The sequence below is a fragment of the Sebastes umbrosus genome, chromosome 11 (genome assembly GCF_015220745.1).
Source record: "Sebastes umbrosus isolate fSebUmb1 chromosome 11, fSebUmb1.pri, whole genome shotgun sequence".
Classification (NCBI taxonomy): domain Eukaryota; kingdom Metazoa; phylum Chordata; class Actinopteri; order Perciformes; family Sebastidae; genus Sebastes; species Sebastes umbrosus.
Window position 1 is genome coordinate 31,997,383 of NC_051279.1, and position 20,335 is coordinate 32,017,717.

Here is a 20,335-nt window from a genome sequence, read left to right on the forward strand (position 1 = left end):
CTGTACTAACATTTTATTTTGTTGCAATGATGACACACACACGCTAGAAGAAAAGTCAAACTGGGCTCTGGAGCTGAGGGAGCAGCCGTGTTTGGACAGACTCTCAAAGCATTCATCGCCTAAATGCGCCTCTGTGAAACAGGCCGCTTTCACAAACACAACTTGTTACACAAACAATATTTACATCCTGCAAATTCTTTGATATTCTGTCACGCTCTTGCATATCTCTTATTTTCTTTGCCTGCAGTTGTTCAGGTTTGGTGTGTAATAGTGGTGGGAGCAGTGGGTGATGCCTGCTGTGAGACTGTGCGTGGATCTAGAGGCCTACTGAGTGCACTAGAGATACGTCTGAAGACATCTGTTATGCATTATGTATCTATTGTATGAAAGGTATAGAAATAGTGGTGTACGTTGTGTGTGTGCGTTTGTGGGTCTTTGGGCTGGTCAGATAGGGCAGGCCAAGCAGTGAGCTACTGCAGGGTGTACGATGTAATGATGTCAGCTCAGAGAGTCACACACAACCCTCTGCTGATTAATGATGCTGCCTGACCTGCTCCCAGGCTCTATCTAAACCTGCCCACGGACACACACACAAACACAAACACACACATGAGGCCCTGAATGGGCGAGACAAACATGCACATTCATACACAGACATGAACCGTAGTTTGTTGCCAAAATAAAAAAAATATATATATAAATCTCTGATATGACTACACAGGTGCAAATATACAGACATGAATGGACACACACACACACACACACACCACGTGCACAAGAGAGCACACACATAATGCATCATGCAAGCAAGCATGTGCGGTGTAGAACACCGTCTCATACACACACATAAACACACACCATCATGTGTTGATGGATGGGGCACTCGTGCTCAGTTTGGACCTGACATTCTCGGACAGTATAATACGCAATTACTCTCCCTTATCACCTTGGCCGGGACAATAAAGCCTCACAGTGCCATAGCTCACGCCAGCCAAGGAGAGAATTTGTTTTCACTTTTGCAGAGACACCTCTCTCCATCATGGGGCCACAGTCCAGCCCGGCTCCACTGGGGCCTTAAAAAAAACAGAGCGGGCCCTCACTGGGTTCTGTTCATGCCGTATGAAATACATAAGTACTAGTAGCCACTGGTGAACAATGAGGGCTCTTCACAAAGCGGAACACCACAGTCGGTCGGGGCGCCACGCTCTCAACAAAAAGAAAACGCTTTTTTAAAAAGCAGTAATCCACAGCGATGTAGAAATGTCTGCCATGTTTGCCAGATCACTGATGAATATAACTGACTATATATATACTATAATTCTAAATAGATCTAATTCATGAGAGCTTTTACATTTGCGTTGTGTCAGAGAGGACATTCCTGGCTCACAGGACGTGATGTATTTGGATTTCTGTTTTTTTTTTTCTTCTGGAAATTAAGCAGAAGAGCCAAGTACTAGTTAACGTGAGCAATGATTGCCACAGGGAAGGAACAGACAAATAAAAGGCATGAATGATGCCACAATACTGACAACACTTTGATTCACAAGTGACATGTGGTACAAAAACACTAAGCTTAATATCGAGAATTTAAAAAGAAGCTGCAGATGATGAACCTTAAAGGAGCAGTGTATAGGATTTGGCGCCATCTAGCGGTGAGGTCAAAGACTGCAACCAACTGAAACTTCTCTCGTGTGCCAAGCGAGTCGACGCGAAAACGCAAATGACCCTCTCTAGAGCCGGTGTTTGGTTTGTCTGCTCTTGGCTACTGTAGAAACATGGCGGCCGGCTCCATGAAGAGGACCCGGTCTGTATGTAGATATAAACGGCTCGTTCTAAAGGCCCCGACACACCAAGTCGACAGTTGGCCTTTGGACAGTTACAAGGATATTTTCACAATGACATGAACATCTGGAATGAAGCTAAGTGGAGAGTGAGAGTAGTTGACATCGCCGCTTTGTTTCATGTACGCATCATAACAACGGCTTGTATATCCGCAGTCCTCAGTCTTCCTGTTTCCCTTTTTGAATGACGAATACAGACTACCACCGCCTGCTGGTGTGGAGAGTTATTTCCTCTCATGCAGGTGTAGGACGTATGTGCTAACTGGCCGTCGGCAGTAATCTTTGCGGTGTTCAAATGCAACTTGTTGGCCACAGTCGGCCTTCATCGCTGCTAGTTCTTTGATGTCGCTTGGTGTGTCTGGGCCTTAATGCCCGGTTCAGACTACACAATATCAACCCGATTATAGCCCGACACGGCCGTCGTATGGTGTCGACTTTGATCGGGAACGATAAATGAGTGTCGTGTGCAAAAATCAATGGTTTTATCTTGTGTAGTGTGTCATAGTACACGACAACCGACGCCGCGTCTGGGACGCCTCACGACGTTCAGACAAAAGGTCTAGCATGTTTGATTTATTTTTTTTCGCTTTCCACGACGTGTTCCGTCACGGCCGTGACTTTGACCGGCTGAGCACAGATGCACATAGCTGTAAACAGAAGCACATGGCTACTTATTATGCAGAATGATGTCATCTGACCTTCCCAGCGCAACTGCTGCCGGACCTCGCGGTAGGATATTCAATCTAGGTTGTGTCAGAGTAAAAAAACACCATCGCCGTTGTGTCTTTGCGCATGGAGCATCCCGTTGCGCGCCCGCTTTCGCTTCTCCCTGTGAATTATATTTTTATTGTTTTCCCCAGGAGCCTTGTGGGCCCCTTTGCATGGTCGGACCCGGGGGCTTGAGCCCCGGTAAGCCCGTATATTAAAGACGACTGTGCCGGGAGTTTGTGTATTGTCAGAACAAGGGACCAACGTGTAGTCTGTCATGTGTCGCGGCCAAGTCACGACAAGAATTTATGACTCTCAATCGTCTAATCTGACATAGTGACCATCGTAACCGTCAAAAATATCGCGTAGTCTGATCCCGGTATAAGGAAATAAAAACACGATTCTTATTTTCAGGTGATTATACACTAAAGAAAACATGCTTATTAATATTATATTCCATTTCTGCCTAGAATAGATCCCCCTAAATGCTACACACTGTTCCTTTAACTTAGGCCTGATAGGAAAACCAGACATTTAAGGTCTTGTAGGTTTACATCAATGTCAAGTGTAAAGGATGTGAAGACTTTAAAGAATTTTAAGTATCTAATTGACTGACGGCTCATAAATATGTACAGTACATAACCCTTAATATTTACACATATTCTCAATCATTTATCCAGCAGATTGTCACACACACGCGCACGTGCACACGCACACGCACACACACACACACACACACACACACACTGTTGTGATTACAGCAATCAGTGGCAAAACTATAAACAGGTTCACAGACAAATCATGGCCACGTCTGTTGACTGTTCTTCTGCTTAATGAATAAAAAAGACAGGACTGTCACATGCTCACGAATCACCGCAAATCACGCTGCTAGAAAAATGCATTTTATACTAAAAGTGAACTGATTTCTTATTCGAAAGTGGGAGCATAAATAGATAAAATTTGAAGCGGAGCTAAAAGGTTCTAAAGAGAGCGCGGGTGGATTCCTAGGGGGGCCATGCTATCTCTCAGATATGGTAATGGCGTAATTGTCATATTAAAACAACACAACGTGCATTTAGGAGTCAGCAGGTGTCACAGTTAGTGAAAGCCCACACCAGCCCTCCTACTATACACTGTATTAATTAGTCCGACACTGTTTCAACTTCCTCCCCCATCCGTGCACTCGCCATGGGAATCAGCCATACTGATGCTCAATGGATGCATCACCCCTTCTCTGCCTCTCTCTCTTATTTTAGCCATTTCCATATTCCTCCTCCCAACCAGTGTATGGTAATGGGAGAGGTGTAATTGAGAGGCGCTTCGTTAGAGGAGATTTAAATGCGTTTCTTTGTGTGTGTTAAAAGTTGGGAGGAGGGAAGGGGGGGGAATTTGGATCATTGGTGCTATTTGGATCTTATTCTGCCAAGAAGGCCCAGTTATCATCATTAATGTCTCCCCCCCCTCCTCCCTCATCTCTCCCTTCACTTTACAAGGTCGCAAACCCTCCTGGCATTGACGGTAAGCGTGTCATCCTCAAAGCCGCCGTCGCCTCCCATTGAAACCGTATTTTAACAGGTAGATTGAAACATGAATGCCGCAGCATTCAATAAACAATAATAGCCCCGGAAGGATGGCGACGTGGCAGGAGTCAGAGGCTACGTATCAATTAGACCGCTTAAGATGCCACTGTGACTTTAATGAGAAAAAAACCCCTCCTCATTGTGAACAATAGAAACGATTCCTTAAACACTGAAGTGAAGAAGTTTTGCGGCTTTTTGCATAAATAGCTGCAGAATAGTCAAATAGACATCATTAATTGACAGCCCAGGACTCCCAGTGCAATATCATTAGAATATTTTTACCACTACTCCCCAACTATAATTATCCCCCTCTATCATCTATCTCTGTCTGAATAGGAGATGAGTGGCATTTGATAGATCATTCACTCCCGGCTCATTTGCATGCATTTGAGGAGCAGCGATGATGGAGATCACATTGTATCAAGTGGGGAACCTTCGATGTCATCCATAACATTTTAATATGGATATCTTAAATCAGATGTATACCTGTAAAACAGATATATATATGTATATTTTCTGTCAATCACAAACAACTGCTCCATTTGTCTCACACCTAAATATGTCTTTACAACGGCTCCATATTTATTTCATCAGCTTAACACTGAAAGGTCAAACGTGCTAACTCATCTAGTCGCTCCTCATCGTGGTCGGGCCACCAGAGACGTCGGGGTTTTAAACATGTATTCAGAGTGTAAAAGCAGGGCGGAGGCGAGGGCCCTCGCGGCTGTCTGAGGCCCCCACATTCAATTCCTCATCCTCACATTAGTAAGCCAGCGGGGCGTTTCCCCAACCTCCTCCCCAACCTCCTCCTCCTTCTCCTCCTCCTCCTCCTCCTCCTCCTCCTCCTCCCACCTTGCCCCCCCCTTCCTTGCCCTCTGGACCTCTCAGAACCCCTGGGGCCACCAAAATGTTAATTGGACTTCTAATTTACTGTTTCATTTGCCACTATCTGTAATGATCATTAAGTATCAGTGCGAGGAACAATGGGGCCAGGACCATTTGGCTCGTATGTATCTCTGATAGCGGGGTTAGTCTACTGGAGAGGTTTGATATGGGACCAAAATTTGCCCTCAGGGGATTAACAATTTTACACATACAGTACATTTTCAATACTCAGAGCCTTTGACCCAATAAGCTTAATGACACATTTGGATAGGATTTAACAAATGTTTGCAAGATGGTGTCTTCTACATCATACAGGTTATTTTCCTGGGTTCCCATGAGGTACAACATTTCTGTCAGAGCAAGAATGCAATTCTGAGTAAAACAAATTCTTGCAGTACGCAAATTTAATATAGACTATCGGCAGTTCCAACCTAACAAGGCTAAGAGCCCAGAGCCATGCTAGCGGCTCTGTGAGGATGTACTTGGGCACAGCGGTGCTTTTAACATCAGCATGTTAACATGCTCACAATGACAATGCTGATAAATAGCTGGTATATTGTTCACCGTCTTAGTTTAGCATGTTAGCATTTTCTACTGAGCACTAAACACAGATTACAGCAGTAAGGCTGATGGGAATGACATTAGTTTTGCAGGTATTTGGTCATAAACCAAAGAATTGGAAAAATACATTTTTGACCTTATGATGGCGCTGGATGGAAAGTCAGGAGGTCATCAAAGTCAGCAGGATTCATCCTATTGATTCCACGGATATCTGTACAATGTTTTGTGCCAATCCATGACGTAACAGTTAAGATATTTCACTGGAAATATCTTAAGGTGAGAGGATCACCAGAGTCATTACAATTGATGCTCTGGACACCAAGAATGCCTGTGTACAATTCTATAGCAATCCACCCAATAGATGTTGAAACATTTCACAAAAACAAACAAAGATGTCAACCTCATTGTGACACTGGAGAAAGGGTCAGTGGATCAACAGCGTCAACGGGATTCATCCAATAATTGTTAAGATATTTCCATCTGAACCAAAGTGGTGGAATGACCGTCAATGTCACCCCTGGAGTCGTGCCGCTAGCAAGGCTGATAAAAATATCCAGCTATTAAATGATGCTAGTAATTATTTGAGCACAAAAATCCTCAAAGCATCTTAAATCAAACGTCACTTAAAATCCTCCACACTGGTCGATCCCTTAATTGATACAGTCAAGAGAGAGTTCACGATAACTTTGGGTACAAGGTGAGATAATCCTTTGATAATTGCAAGATAATAGCCTGACCACAATTATTACATCTCAGCATTTCACAAGTTGGACTGCACACAAAAGACTTATGAAATGAGTCGAGCGGAGCAGGTGTAGCAAGCTGCCGAAATGACTTTGTCACAGAGGGGAAAAAACGAATGAAGAGTACATCTAAAACCAATGATGGGTTTGAGATCATTCCCTTTCACACTCTTCTGCCACAACCTGACGAGGAAGCACGGGATGAGAGAAAGAGAGAAAGAGAGAGAGAGAGAGAATCAAGGGGAGACAGAGGGAGAGATAGAGAGAGAGATGGAGATGTGCAACGCCAGCCAAAACTTTTTCAATTTCACCGACAATTTCCTGTGTAATTACTGATCTGGTATGATGGTGTTTTAATGACAGGGACCTGCCAGTGACAGTGACATTGTGTGTGTATGTGTGTATGTGTGTGTTGGGGGGGATCTGGCTGGGCCTGTTGATGATGGCAGAGTGATGAGATGGAGCCGTGCTGTGGAGATTAGACCTGTCTGCCCTCCACCTCTCCCACACACACCCTCGACACACACACATAAAGCCTCTAGCATTAACACCACCCCCCCACCCCTCCAAACTACCTTACAATGCCACCTGCTATCTCACCATCACACTCACTCACTTACATACAGACCCTCCTACCCCCCACCCCCCCACCTATCAACCCCCTGATCATCAGTGCCATGGTGGCGGCCATCAGCGCCACCAACCATGGGAGGGGTCAATGAGCCGGTACCTGTAGTCGCACCAGGGGCAGCGGTACGGTTTCTCCCCGGTGTGAACACGCTTGTGCCGCGATAGGTGGGACTGCGTGGTGGAGGCGAAGTTGCAGATCTTACATTTGAAGGGTCTCTCTCCTGTGGAGGTGAAGATAAAGGACAGACAATGGTGATGAGACCAAGATGACGGAAATGTTTTCACGAACAAACACACGCAGACACATAAATATACAATCCCAGGTTAAAGGCTACACCTGACGTGGTTTAGCTAACATGGGACAGCATTTTGCTGGCTTCATAAATGCAAATTTAGGACTTCTTAAAGCTTCAGTAGGCAGTATATTTTTGGCATCTTTGGGCAAAAATTCCATAATAACCTTTCAGCATATTGTATTTCAAGTGTTCTGAGAGATAACTAGATCATGGCTCTGTTTTCAGGCTTTAGAAAATCCAGCCTGTGACGGTGGACTTTGACCAATCACAGGTCATTTCATTGAGAGAGCGTTCCTATTGGCTGTGCTCTGGTCATGTGACCGGAATTTAGCGTTCCTTCACCAGATTTCACAATGGCGGCCGCGTCGCAAACGTTCTCATTTTATAGCTAAACCGTGCACTACAAGATGATTCTGAAAACATTTGAGGAGAGAAATAAACATTAGCGTAACATAATATTAATTAATATTTGATCAGCGCTGCCTAGTTTGACCGTTTGGTCGGAGTTTGCGAGTGATTGACAGCCGGCTCTCATAGACAGCAGCTGGACAGCAGACTTTAGATCAGCTCTTACTGCTTGTTTTCCTCCGGTCTGTGAAATCTTGCAGATGCAGTTAGGAGCACCGGAGGACACAGAGGCACATGATTTTTTTTCAGGTTACCTTTCTCATGCACTACTGTCACGATATAGCGACCGTTTTATAAAAATAACTTTTTTTTAATCATATTTTCTCCAATCTCGCCTACTTCAGCTTTAAGTTGTTCATAATGCTGTGTGAGATTAATTTGGAGACCAATTAATGACAAAAACAAAGCTATTAAGAGCAAATTTTGCATTATGAGCTCTGAATCTACTTTAAAGCTACAAAAGCTACTGTAGTATGTTTTTCAATAAGCAAATGAAGACACCGATTTCTTGAGTTGAAACTTGTCGTGTTTATTGAGAGAATGAGACTCCCAGTCTGCAGAGTGGGAATAATCCAACCCTCACCTCCTACATGCTCTTTTATACACTTTTGACATCGTCTTATCTATTCTTTCACTCCTTCACCTTGAACCATCAGAGACACATTCAAATGGTTATTTTCTTCACACAAAAAGCAGGACAGATGGAGGCCCGTTGCCGTTCACACAGGACACAGAGAACATGTTTTTGCAAAGGCTTTGGCATTTTACACAGCAGTAAATAATATATATATATAACAGTAAAAAGGCTGATTATACACTACACTACATTTTCTGAAATAAATTGAAGTGTGCTTGCTTACTTTGAACACCGCAGGTACAAAGACTGAAAACAAGTTAAAATGTCTAAAAAGCAGTTTTTAGTTTGCTTGTGAAATGTTGAGATACAGTGGAAGTACTGAAAGGATTGAAATCACTTGAAGTGTCTGCTCATAGTTTCAGCCCTGTAGGCAGTTACTTGTCCATTTGTATGTAAACACTGAAAGTAGTTGAACCAGCAGTTGAAGTATACAGTCCTTTACATACAGGGGGGGTAAAAATGCAAAATACTTGCCTGTGAATATTATATATCTAGGGCTTTTATTGTGAAAGGTAAGAACGGAAGAAGTGGATCTAGTCTGCGCTGCCTTTGTCAAGCTTGAAAAGAGTAATAAAGTTTGACGTCCTGGTTCATACTACAGAGCCTCTGTGTTGTTGTTTAATATAAATATAGCTGCAACCAGTTCCACACAATTTGATTGGTTGACGCCTTTGTTTGCGGTGCAAAAGCTCAGAAAATCTCATTTTCCCTGCGTAATATTCATATTCTTTGTGAAAGTAATCGTGATAAAAACGCCCTCTGAGTGTAAAAGGCCTTAGAGATAAAAGCAGTTGAACTGCCCCTTTAAAGAGTAAAATATGAAATGTGAGTTGAACTGCAAACAGAGAAAGAAACCGAAGTTTCAGTTAAGACTGAAGTACCAGATACAGTATAGTTGAAGTGTTTGCACTGTAATAGTTGAAGTGTCAGTTGGTATGTAGCAGTGACAGCAGTTGAATTGTCAGCTGAAGTTTTAATGTGTTAGTTAAAAGTAAATATAGATTAGTAGAAGTGTAAAAATGTTCTCTCCCCAGACAGTTTATCTGTCTGTCAGCAGGATGTTTAAAACTTATGAATGCATCTCTATGAAACATAACTACAATTTTGATGGAAATCCAGAAGGGAGATTTCTATCATTAGATGATAGATGATTACCATATTTGACATATAGCCATTAATCTTACAGAGACTTGATTCTAAATTATAAGGGCATGCTCACAGGGTTATGGTATCAATTGAACTTAAAATCAAAGTGGCGGGATGGATGTCTGTGGGTGGAAAATTGTCCATAGCTGGCAGAGGTTTGTGTTCTCTGGGAGCATTTTTTTATTTATTTTTAATTTCAAGTGGCAGACCAGAGTAGTGAGGGAGTGTTTTACTCAACAGCTCTGAGGATGTCAGGGTTTAAAACCAATAAAACGTGCCAACCTACAGAACATTGACCAAGTTTATTAACATTGGATTGACTCTTGTAGTGTCAGTGACATTTCCATACTGACAAGAACAACACTAGCCACTGAATCCGGGTACATTTTGAACACGAAAGGGGGAATATTTTGAAGGCACTAAATAATGGTGCAATGTGGTCTTTAAAAAAAAAAAGACTTGAACCACAAAAACATTGGCGTTAGCAGTGGCCTTTAAAAATCTGTCAGACAAGAGAAGACGGGCTGGTCCCTCCATGTGCAGCTGCATGACAACAGATTCGGATACGCAGCCAAATCAGTGGAATTGACACATGTCAACACGGGAGAGGAGGACAGAAATTGGAGGTTTCGGGGGGGGGGGGGTGGGAGGGTGTGGGGGGGGGATGGCAGAGAAACTGAGGGAGCAAACAAAATGAATTATGAAAACCTGAATGAATATTTATAACAGGATTCTTGATCCTTGGGCGCCTGCCAGACAACGGTTAAGAACAGTATTTGTTTCACTATCCCAATTTCCAAAAAAAAGCACTCGTTATTGACAGCCTATCTGAAAAATGCAATTTCCCTAAGCGACAGAATGACATGGTGAAATGATAACTGAAATTAAAAATCTCAGATTCAGTCAGCCACACTGGTACACATGCCTATCACTGACAGCAGCATGTCACACTGATGCGCCTGTGTGTGTGTATGTGTGTGTGTGTGTGTGTGTGTGTGAGACGGCAAACAGTTGCTAAAACTATGTGAAAGAAAATTGTCTGTTCAGATCTTCAAGTGTCAATCACCGTCTGAGATTATGAAGGTCTGCACCGTTACTGGGTGTGTGTACTTGGATTCGTTTTGGACATGAGTTCAGGATGTGTGTGTTTGTGTGTGTGTGTGTTGTCGCTTACTGTACCTGTGTGTTGGCGTCTGTGTTTGGTGAGGGCGTGTCTCGTTCCTCCAGCAAAACCACACAGGTCACACAGATAAGACTTCTCTCCTATAGAGAAAGAAAGGGAAGGATAAAGCATTAGGGGGCTTCTCAGACAGAAAGAGAAAATCAGAGAAGACAAATTGGCAAAAAATGAATGAGAGGCAGCAGCAACCTGAGAGGGAAAGATTCACTTTTGTCTCATTTATAATATATTTATACACAAACCCAGAATTCTTTCAAGAGACCAATAATTCTTTACAGTAAAATTACAGTTTATTTGAACCTGAAAAACAACCAAACAACATAAGCAGTCAGACCATCATACATGTCTTGAGCTAACCTGGAGGTAAACCGTATTTACTTGCAAGAGTAAAAAGAAAACTGTAAAATTACCCACAATGCCAATTTGAAACATTCATCACAGTTAATAGACTTTGACCTTGATCAACCTCTGCCGTACTTGACGTAGTTGTGCACACAAAAAAACAACAATCATGTGCAATGAGGGCTTAGTGCCGACATTTTGGGTGCACTCAATTTTGTTTTTCTTTAAAGGAACAGCATGTAACATTTCAGGGGATCTATTAACAGAAATGGAATATGATATTCATATCTATGTTTTCTTGAGTGTATAACCACCTGAAGTATTGTTGTGTATTCGTTAGCTTAGAGTGAGTCCTTCATATCTACATAGGGAGCGGGTCCTCTTCCCCCATGTTTCTACAGTAGCCCAGAACGGACAAACCAAACACTGGCTCTAGAGAGAGCATTTCACGTTTTCACATCACCTGAAGGCCACATAGTTCTCCGACATATTTGTGAAAACTGAAGTAAAGTGAGCTGCCGAGTGCGATACCGTGGTAAGGATGGCCTTGCCACAGTTTTGCACTCGGCAGCTCACGTTACTGCAGCCTTGGTAAGGGAGGAGTGAGCGGAGGGGTACTCTGTTGATTGCAATCTGCAACCACACCACTAGATTCCGCGTAATCCTACACACTGGCCCTTTAAATAAAGTTTTCTCCAAATAATCAGGCTAAGCTGTTGGCTTCTTTACAACCTGTCTGATCATCTGACCACTCATGTAACTTGCCCCAAAGGACTTTGCTCCCTGATCTCAAAAATGACTTTAAAGCTGCGGTGGGTAGAAATGGAGCAAATATGATAAAAAAAAGTTTTATTTTTTATAAAAGTGTCACTATATCTTGACAGTAGTGCATGAGACAGGTATCTGTAAAAAATCATGTGTCTCTGTGTCCTCCGGGGTTCCTAACGGCATCTGCAAGATTTCACAGACCGGAGGAAAACAACCAATCAGAGACGGCCGCTGGAGTCTGACGTCCAGCTGCCGTCTCTGAGCAGCTGTCAATCACTCGCTAACTCCGACCAAACGGTCAAACTAGGCAGCGCTGATCAATTATGAATCAATATTCTGTTACGTTAATGCCTATTTCTCTCCTCAAATGTTTTCAGAATCATCTTGTAGTGTACTGTTTAGCTGTAAAATGAGAAAGTTTGTGACCCCGTTAGCCATGTTGAGATCATTTGAGGAAATACCAAGCACCGCCCACCAGCCGGAGCACAGCCAATAGGAACGCTCTCTCTCTGAAATGACCTGTGATTGGTCAAAGTCTCCCGTCACGGGCTAGATTATTTAAAGCCTGAAAACAGAACCATGAGGAGGAGCAGGAGTCTAGTTTTCTCTCAGAACACTTGAATTACAATATGCTGAAAGGTTATTATGGATTTCTTGCACGATGATGCCAGAAATATTCTGCCTACTGAAGCTTTAATACGTTGCTGGTGTGACTGTTGGGATTTTTGCCCAATGATGCCAAAAACTTGTTGCCTACTGAAGCTTTAATGAGTACAATGTTGTGATAACTGATAGAAATGACAGCCACAGATATAAAAATAAGACCCAAGTTGTAATACAACAAAAACATTTCTTCTTTTAATAGGACTTCGGAAACAATGCTGTCCAGTCATGCCACAGACAGGAGGAGGATACGTCTAAATGCTGAAACTGTAAAAGGGAATCAAACCTTTATCATTTAGGACCGTTAATTCCAATTGAGCTTGATGAACTAAATTCAAATAAAAGACAACATGTTTATGCTTTTAATGTATATTAAGCGTGTTATGTATTAACCTACATGTTGATATGCATTTGGATCAAGATTATTATGACACACTGCAAATGCAGGTCATCACTAATAAAATAAACTGCTGGTTTCATTTCACATGTGAATCTACACAATCCATGACGTGTGTCTCATACCAGTTCTTTCCCTCCGTCTAGCTCAACTAAATACGGCTCAGTATAATTAATCTGTCACTAATAGTTTTTAATTTCAAAGTTGCATCAACATTAATAAAAAGAAAATACAATTAAATGGTAAAATCACAAGCTCAAATATCAAGGGATGGTAACAAGTGAGAGGTTACTGAAGTAGATTTATGAAACCCGTGAATCCTTCCCAGTGTCTGGTGGAGGAAGGAATGAGTGATACTTCCTTCACTCAGAACTACTGCTGATGTGCCACTGAGCAAGGGGAGCTAGAGCTCAGAGAAGTGAAGACAAAGAAGAAGAAACTATGAATGTGTTAATGGATTGGGAGAAATGTGTAAAAAGGAGGCAGAAACGGAGAAAAGAAAAAAAGGCAGACTGAGCAGATGAGCGGCGGGTCTAGTTGGCTAACAGATGAGCCAAGCAGAAGTCACAGATCACTAGTGTATATCCATCAGAGCTCTCACAGCTAACTAATTCCTCCAATCAGATGGATCCGTGTAAATATGTCAAATGGGGGACGGGAAATTGCCAGTGTGGTTTATTGACTGTGATAAAATCTGAAAAGCACCGCTGAACATAATTACATACTTGTCAGAGCCATAAAAATTAGCTTTATTATCAATGGGATGGTTTTGTACAACTTCATTTGGGGGCGATGCCTTCCAGATGGGGAGCGTGGAGAGCTTTTTTACACTCCTCCTCTCTTCCCTGCATCTGGCTCTGTCATTAACAGCATGATGGGCTCTCTCTCTCTCTTTCTCTTTCTCTCTGCCACTGCACACAGCCAGTCACACACTCCTGCACACACACACACACACAGACTCACTCAGGGAAACACATGCACATACAAACACATTTGTAGAAAGGACACAGATGTGCATGCAAATTCGCACACACACACACATGCAGATTTTCCCAAACAGCATGTGGTGCACGCCAACACATACATGCAAACACTGTAGGTTACCACGCATCCTAACGTACAGGCGCGCGCCGCATGCGTGTACATCATGTGCAGCCGAGATCCCCATCGCTTAAATATTCATCTAAATGCTGATGTTGAACTCCGGCTCTCGCCACACGCTGATAACACATTTGGGTGACTCTTCCAGCTGGGCCGCAGCGGTTGCTCTGCTCCTCTTCTGCACAGATAGCAGCTTTCACCGAGTCCGCAGAGACAAAAGCAGCCTCAAGTTTCCTCTATTACACCCATTTAAAGCCACTCGACTGTGAGAAGAGTTTTAATGCAGTGCCACTTAGAGGGGAGAAAAACAGCCTTAAAAAAGGTGCATTCGTTAGCCGATTCGTACGGGTTCACTTTTCGATCCCAGCGCGAGTGGCCTTTTAAAGGAACAACGTTTCCGTATAAATAAATGTCCATTCTGCTTCTTTCTGTGGCCACATGAAATCACCCTTTACATTTTACTGTTCTAAATACCTGACGTCTGGTGTTCCCGGAAAAGAAATATCACTGGATGTGAAAATGTGCTACAGAGAGTATATTGTGTAGATTACATGGAAAAAAAACTGGGTTGAATAAACTTTTGTCACATTCAAATATGGCCAAAGAAATATCAAGGAGAGGAAAACATGCATATTCTCAAAAATGTTTGTGGTGCTGGGAGTTGATCTCCTCCAATATGTACTTTTTAAAAAAAAATGACCTGCTCCCGCACACACTGTTCTCTGCTTTGAGAGCTTTGAAAGCAGAGAAAAGTGTGTGCGGGAGAAAGTCATTTTTTTGAAAAAAAAATACAGAAATATGTCATGTGAAGTATCCAAATATGTTTGCCCAAACTTTGTCAGACAGGTTTGTGTTCATTTAGAGAAAATGGGTTTTATTGCCTTTAATGCAAAAACAAATGTTCTTTATTCTTTATTCCTGTTTTTCTAAACTCTGGAATAGTTACTAAGGATCTGGTCAGACCTTTTTTCCCCCTATCAGAAAAACAGCACCGGTCCCTCCTCCTCTCCTCCTCTCCTCCTCTCCTCTCCTCCCTCCCTTCCATCTCTCATTACGCCCAACGCTACAAGACCCCACCACAGAAAAATCCATAGCCATCGATCCCTGCTACCAGCCGCGGTCGCCACAATTATTCTTGAGGAGGAAACGTTGGCGATAAATTACATGTGTGCTTTTCATCTGCTGCTCTGTGGCGGTTGAGCCCTCTCGGAGGACCTGGGTGGGGACGGCGAGGTGGGGTAGTGGGACAGTGACGCGCCGCTGTCAACACCGGAGGATGTGGCTAAAGCAGCGTGGACCCCCCCCCCCCCCCCCCCCCCTCCCCACATATATACACACACACACACACACACACACACACACACACACAACCTTGCATTGACTTCATCCATTCCTGATTCACCTTAACCTCTAGCTTTTATCGGTAAACGAATAACACTTAATATCTTAAACTTTATCCTCATGCAGCATTAACCCTAAAAGCACATTTATCAGCCTCAACCTTAACTCTAACCTGAACTCAATTCTTACTCTAAACTCTTAAACATTAACCCTGCAGACAAACCCAAAAGCTATAGGTCACAAACATCCATTTAAAAGCACACGTTTCCCAGTGTACCTGAAGTCTAGCGCCAGACACCAAAATGCCCTAAAAACTGTATTTCCTGCTAATGTGTCGGCACTGAGAGCCCTTCAACTTTTTGGCTTTTTGAATATTGGCTCATCGCTTCTTCTCTTTTGTTCCCATGATACACCTCAGCCCCCCCACCCCCCCCCCCCCAACCCTTACTGGAATTAAATGTGCCTTATTGCGAGACAATAAAAGAACTTTGAAGTCAAAATATACAACCTCTCTTTGCATGTGTGTGTGAATATATATATATATATATATATATGTGTGTGTGTGTGTGTGTGTGTGTGTGTTTTAAATAACCCCAGAGGCGTCTGCATGCAGCTATAATTGCCTCCCTCATTAGTTATGTTTTAGCAGGAGCGGATGGGAGGGCAATTAATTTTACCGCTTAATTTTTGACACGGAATCCGCTGCTGTATTGATGTGCTCGCCATTTTGGGTCTCATTTTTCAGGGAAATTAATTGACAAAGTGCGAAGATTTATCAGCATATCGCCAGATTAAGCGACAAACTGAAGCAATGAGGAAATCAATTGTGGCCCTGTCACTGTGTTCAACCTTCCTCTACCCCCACCCCCCACCACCCCCTCCCTCCACACAACGCCCAGGAGCCTGGGAAAAGCTGGGTGGGTCAGATGCAGTGCACTTATTTATTTATTTGAGTCGCTCATTCATCAGCCGTTACAAATGACCCTGGCGGCTGACGACCACTGAATCCCCCCCCGCCACCGCCCTCCCCCCCAGACACGACTGGTGTGTGAGGGAGGGAGTGATTAACATAAAAAACACACAAATCAGAGAGGAACAATGAATCCCGTTAGAGGCAGGAGAAGCAGAGCGGAGGTGTGAACTTTTTTTTTCTGTTTTGGGGGGGGGGGGCTCCGCATGTCACAACCAGCAACTCTATCCACAGGATGATGAAACAACCAACCAAGAGTAAGGGGCTACAGCCCCTTACTCTTGGTTGGTTGTTTGGCTATAATGTTTTAATGGGTGCAAATGAAAAAATATGTATTGTTTGCTTTTATCAAGTGTTTATTGCTGAACTGACCACTTGCTTAGTAACTGTTGCTATGCCTGTCAAGCTTTCCATTCTCACATGGCACATACAATGATAATGGTGGCAGATTTACCACATACAATTTGCCATCATGTTACAAACGCTCCATTACTTAATTGAAAATACTAATATCCGGCTGACTTTTTAATGTTTCAAGCTGACTCATTTTAAAACGGGAACTCTGTAAAAAGGCCTTAACTATGCGCTTGATGGCTACATACGTGATATCATGCTAAAAGACTGAGGCTAAACTGCATGTCCCAGGCAAAAAAAAAAGCATTTGCAGTTGTATTTTAGACTGGAAAAGGCTAAAAAAGACACGCGCCTCCACAGTTTATACACAGTGTACCATTTGGGAACCCATTGGTTATCGGTCTGACAACCATTTAGACACTGGAAGCAGTGGCCAGTATTTCAGGAGTTCCGGTGTAGCCAGCGGATATCTGGGTTAAGACTTCCTCTTCCATGCGGCGGTCAATTGTTTAAAGTCCGATGAGCAACTTGAGACGTTAGACTGGAGTTGTAGTTGAGAGACGACGATTGGATTGCTTCGCAGGTAGCTAGTTTACAAGCTAATTTTAAACCAATAAAAACATAAATCATCATAAAGCGATAGCTGGTCTTTCCCAGATTGCATTTCGGCTGATGCGTATGAATGCAGAATCTCTTTTTAGAGATTACACAGTGTATGACTCTTACTGCAGTTCCATGCATACCGCCTCAACATGTGAAGAAGTCCAAAGCTTAATAGGTGTGCCCCGCGTTCTTATGGTTGACAATCACTGCTCGGTGGTGGGGTTTCGCAAACAGTCAATTATCGAAAGTTGTATCTACAGTAAATGTGAAGTTGTATTTCTTGGCCTTGTTCATGATGTATATCTTGTATCTACATCAATTTTTTTTACATTGTCTCAGTGCTCAATATGTCTCATGGTATTTTATTTCAGCATGAGATCACTGGCTGCTGTTCCATGGGATTATAAATGAAGAGATTATAAAACAGTAATGCACACTTGACAAAGACTAACTCATTCAAAACTTGCCACTACAAAGTTGTTGGTAGAGGGATAGTTCTTCTTTGAATTTTACAGTTCCAGATAATGAGCTAGATGTGTGTATCATTACAGTACAAACTCCCCAGTTAGTCATTGTCCTGTGAGTCCCTACATAACCCCCCCACACACACACACACACACACATACTGTAACTCACATCGCCTCCATTACCGACTGCTCTGTTCCCAGGAAAGATTAGCTCAACTTTAAAATCTCCCACTTATTTTATTAGTATTGCATCTTAGTGCCGTGAAGGAGCCGATTTATAACCTTTAAACAGATCACACACATGCAGATAATATTTCAGTGTGTCAGGTTGGCTGCTGGAATGTGATTGCAATGATTGTATAGCTGTAGCTAACCGTCCAACCCAGCAGCAATTACAACTAGCAAAGGAGTGTCGGGGGTCACAGTAGAGCAAATTGCGTTAGCTTTTTTTTTAGGGTGGATGCTAATCGAGTCAGGTCTTGTCGCTCACTAAAATGAGCTTGTTTCAGGTTCAATCTTAATTCTCTTATTTTCATATGTTCGTACTCGGTCACCCCTGATCTTTCAAGCTCTCTTATTTCATCACTCTCCTGTTTCCATCTCAATCACTTCGCTCACTCTCTTCCAGTCTGCGTTTCCTCCTGCCAAACTCACACAAAGACACACACACAAACACACACTCCACCACCACCACCACCACCACCAACACACACACCACCCTACGCCTCTCCAGGTGACAGCTAGGTGACAGTGTGACGCCAGCCGCCTGATGGGGAATGATGAGGGCTGGAAACAAATGAAAATAAAACGTCTAATTATGTCAGAGGCGCCTTGACGTTACATCACTGTTAAAACACATTTAAAATAACATCCAGCAAGTCTTACACTCACACACACACACACACACACACACACACACACACACACACACACACACACACACACACACACACACACACACACACACACACACACACACACACACACACACACACACACACACACACACAGCAGGCACCCGTGACGGATGGAGGGCTCTCCTGCAAGCGCTCAGTCAGGCTGTCAGGCCACTGGCTGCTGCTGCTTCTGTCATTGACTTAAAAGGGCATCAAGGAGCCGTGTGTGGGACATTACTGAGGCCGAGGGGAAACTGCTGGGCTGCAGCATAAAGACACTTTCAGAGAGCCCGACTTGGGCTCCTATCGAGGGGCTATTATTCAAGACAGTATCCTCCCACCGCCCACCGCACCATCTGTCTATCCAAAGCTTTTAGTAAGTAAAAAAGCACGACTCAGTGCAGTCCCACGGTGTACTGTACTGTACGTACAGAAATGAAAGGGAAGGATGGAATCTGAAAGAAAAAGGTACTGCATATATTTAAAAACATACAAAATGACAACACCCACTGATTTTAATACTAAATTTCGCGTTTTTTATCCTCTAATCCATTTTTTTTAAAAATTAAATATTTCCTTTTTTTCCCGTTTTGCATCATAGAGGAACAAACACTGGACCGTTTCAATGTGGGAAAACACACTCTGGAGGATCAGATGGATTTGGTGAACACACACTTGCTGACCAGCTGGGTTTTGAGGAAGAAACACTTAGTGACCAGATGGATTTTGGGGAAATACACATGACGACCAGTTGGATTTAGGGAATACACACAATCTCAATTCCCTCATCAAGCAACCCTCTGAGTCTGGAGGATGGCAGAAAACAAAACAAACATGAAATCTTTTCCCTTCTCTCTTTGGCTATTACTTGTCTCAAATATAACTGGCTGATTATACATCATATAACTGTGACGGTCCTGTCGGGATCAGGATGTACAGGGTTTACCCATCCGACAAAAGAGTGTCTGCAAGACGGCCAAGAACTAGTTCTCGACTTTGTCTGGATGTTGAATATCAGTACAGATGGACAAGTCGTGGCTATTATCAGCCAAAAACGTGTGTATGTTTTTTTTTTCCAAACAAAGCTGTGAAGATTCATAATTAATGTGAGATTTTCACAGTTAATTTTGTCTGTAGAAGAATGAAAAAGCACATTTTGTCTGATCCAAGTTTAGTGTTTCTTGATAAATGACCTTTTGTCCCACACTCTGAAAACACTATTTGCCTGTGAAAATCATGAATTTTGCACTTTAGAGTGTCAGTCGACGTGTTTGTGGAGGAGCGCGGCAGTAAACGGCTCACGGTGGAGGTTACCAGCTCTCATCGTCTCACCTGTGTGTGTCCTGTAGTGGTCCTTCATGGCCGACAGGTTGAGGAAGGCGTAGTGGCAGGACGGCCAGGCGCACTTGTACGGTTTCTCCCCACTGTGCAGTTTCATGTGGTTGTTCAGGGCCCATTTTTCACTGAAGGAGCGATCGCACAACTCGCATTCAAACTTCCTGCAGGAGAAGCGAGGCAGAGGAAGGGGGTGGGAGGGTCGGGGGGGTGGGGGGGAGAAAAAACGAAGAGTTATTTACTGATCCCAAAGCTGACGTAAAATGCTCAACAATCTACCCTGCGAGAGAGGAAATGGGGGTTGCTGGGTATTCGCACTCGCAGCCACGGAGCACGGGGCCGTATGACTGCGTGCTGTACATCTACGCCCACGCTCTCTCTCACACACACACACACACACACACACACACACAAACACACAGAATGCAGTTGGCTGCTGGTGTGTCATGTCTGTATAAGCAGGCATTGATTTTTCTGTCCTGG

The 20,335-nt window shown here is 43.3% G+C and overlaps 1 protein-coding gene across 1 annotated transcript in view; it reads right to left on the reverse strand.

Annotated features, from left to right (window-relative positions):
• znf407 (zinc finger protein 407) overlaps nucleotides 1–20,335 on the reverse strand; it is a 170,427-nt gene that overhangs the window by 47,897 nt on the left and 102,195 nt on the right. The window contains exons 7-9 of the mRNA XM_037784445.1: nucleotides 19,850–20,016; nucleotides 10,615–10,698; nucleotides 7,049–7,169 (exon numbers count right to left, since the gene is read on the reverse strand). Coding sequence (XP_037640373.1) covers nucleotides 7,049–7,169; nucleotides 10,615–10,698; nucleotides 19,850–20,016 — 372 coding nt within the window. The remainder of the gene's footprint in view (nucleotides 1–7,048; nucleotides 7,170–10,614; nucleotides 10,699–19,849; nucleotides 20,017–20,335) is intronic.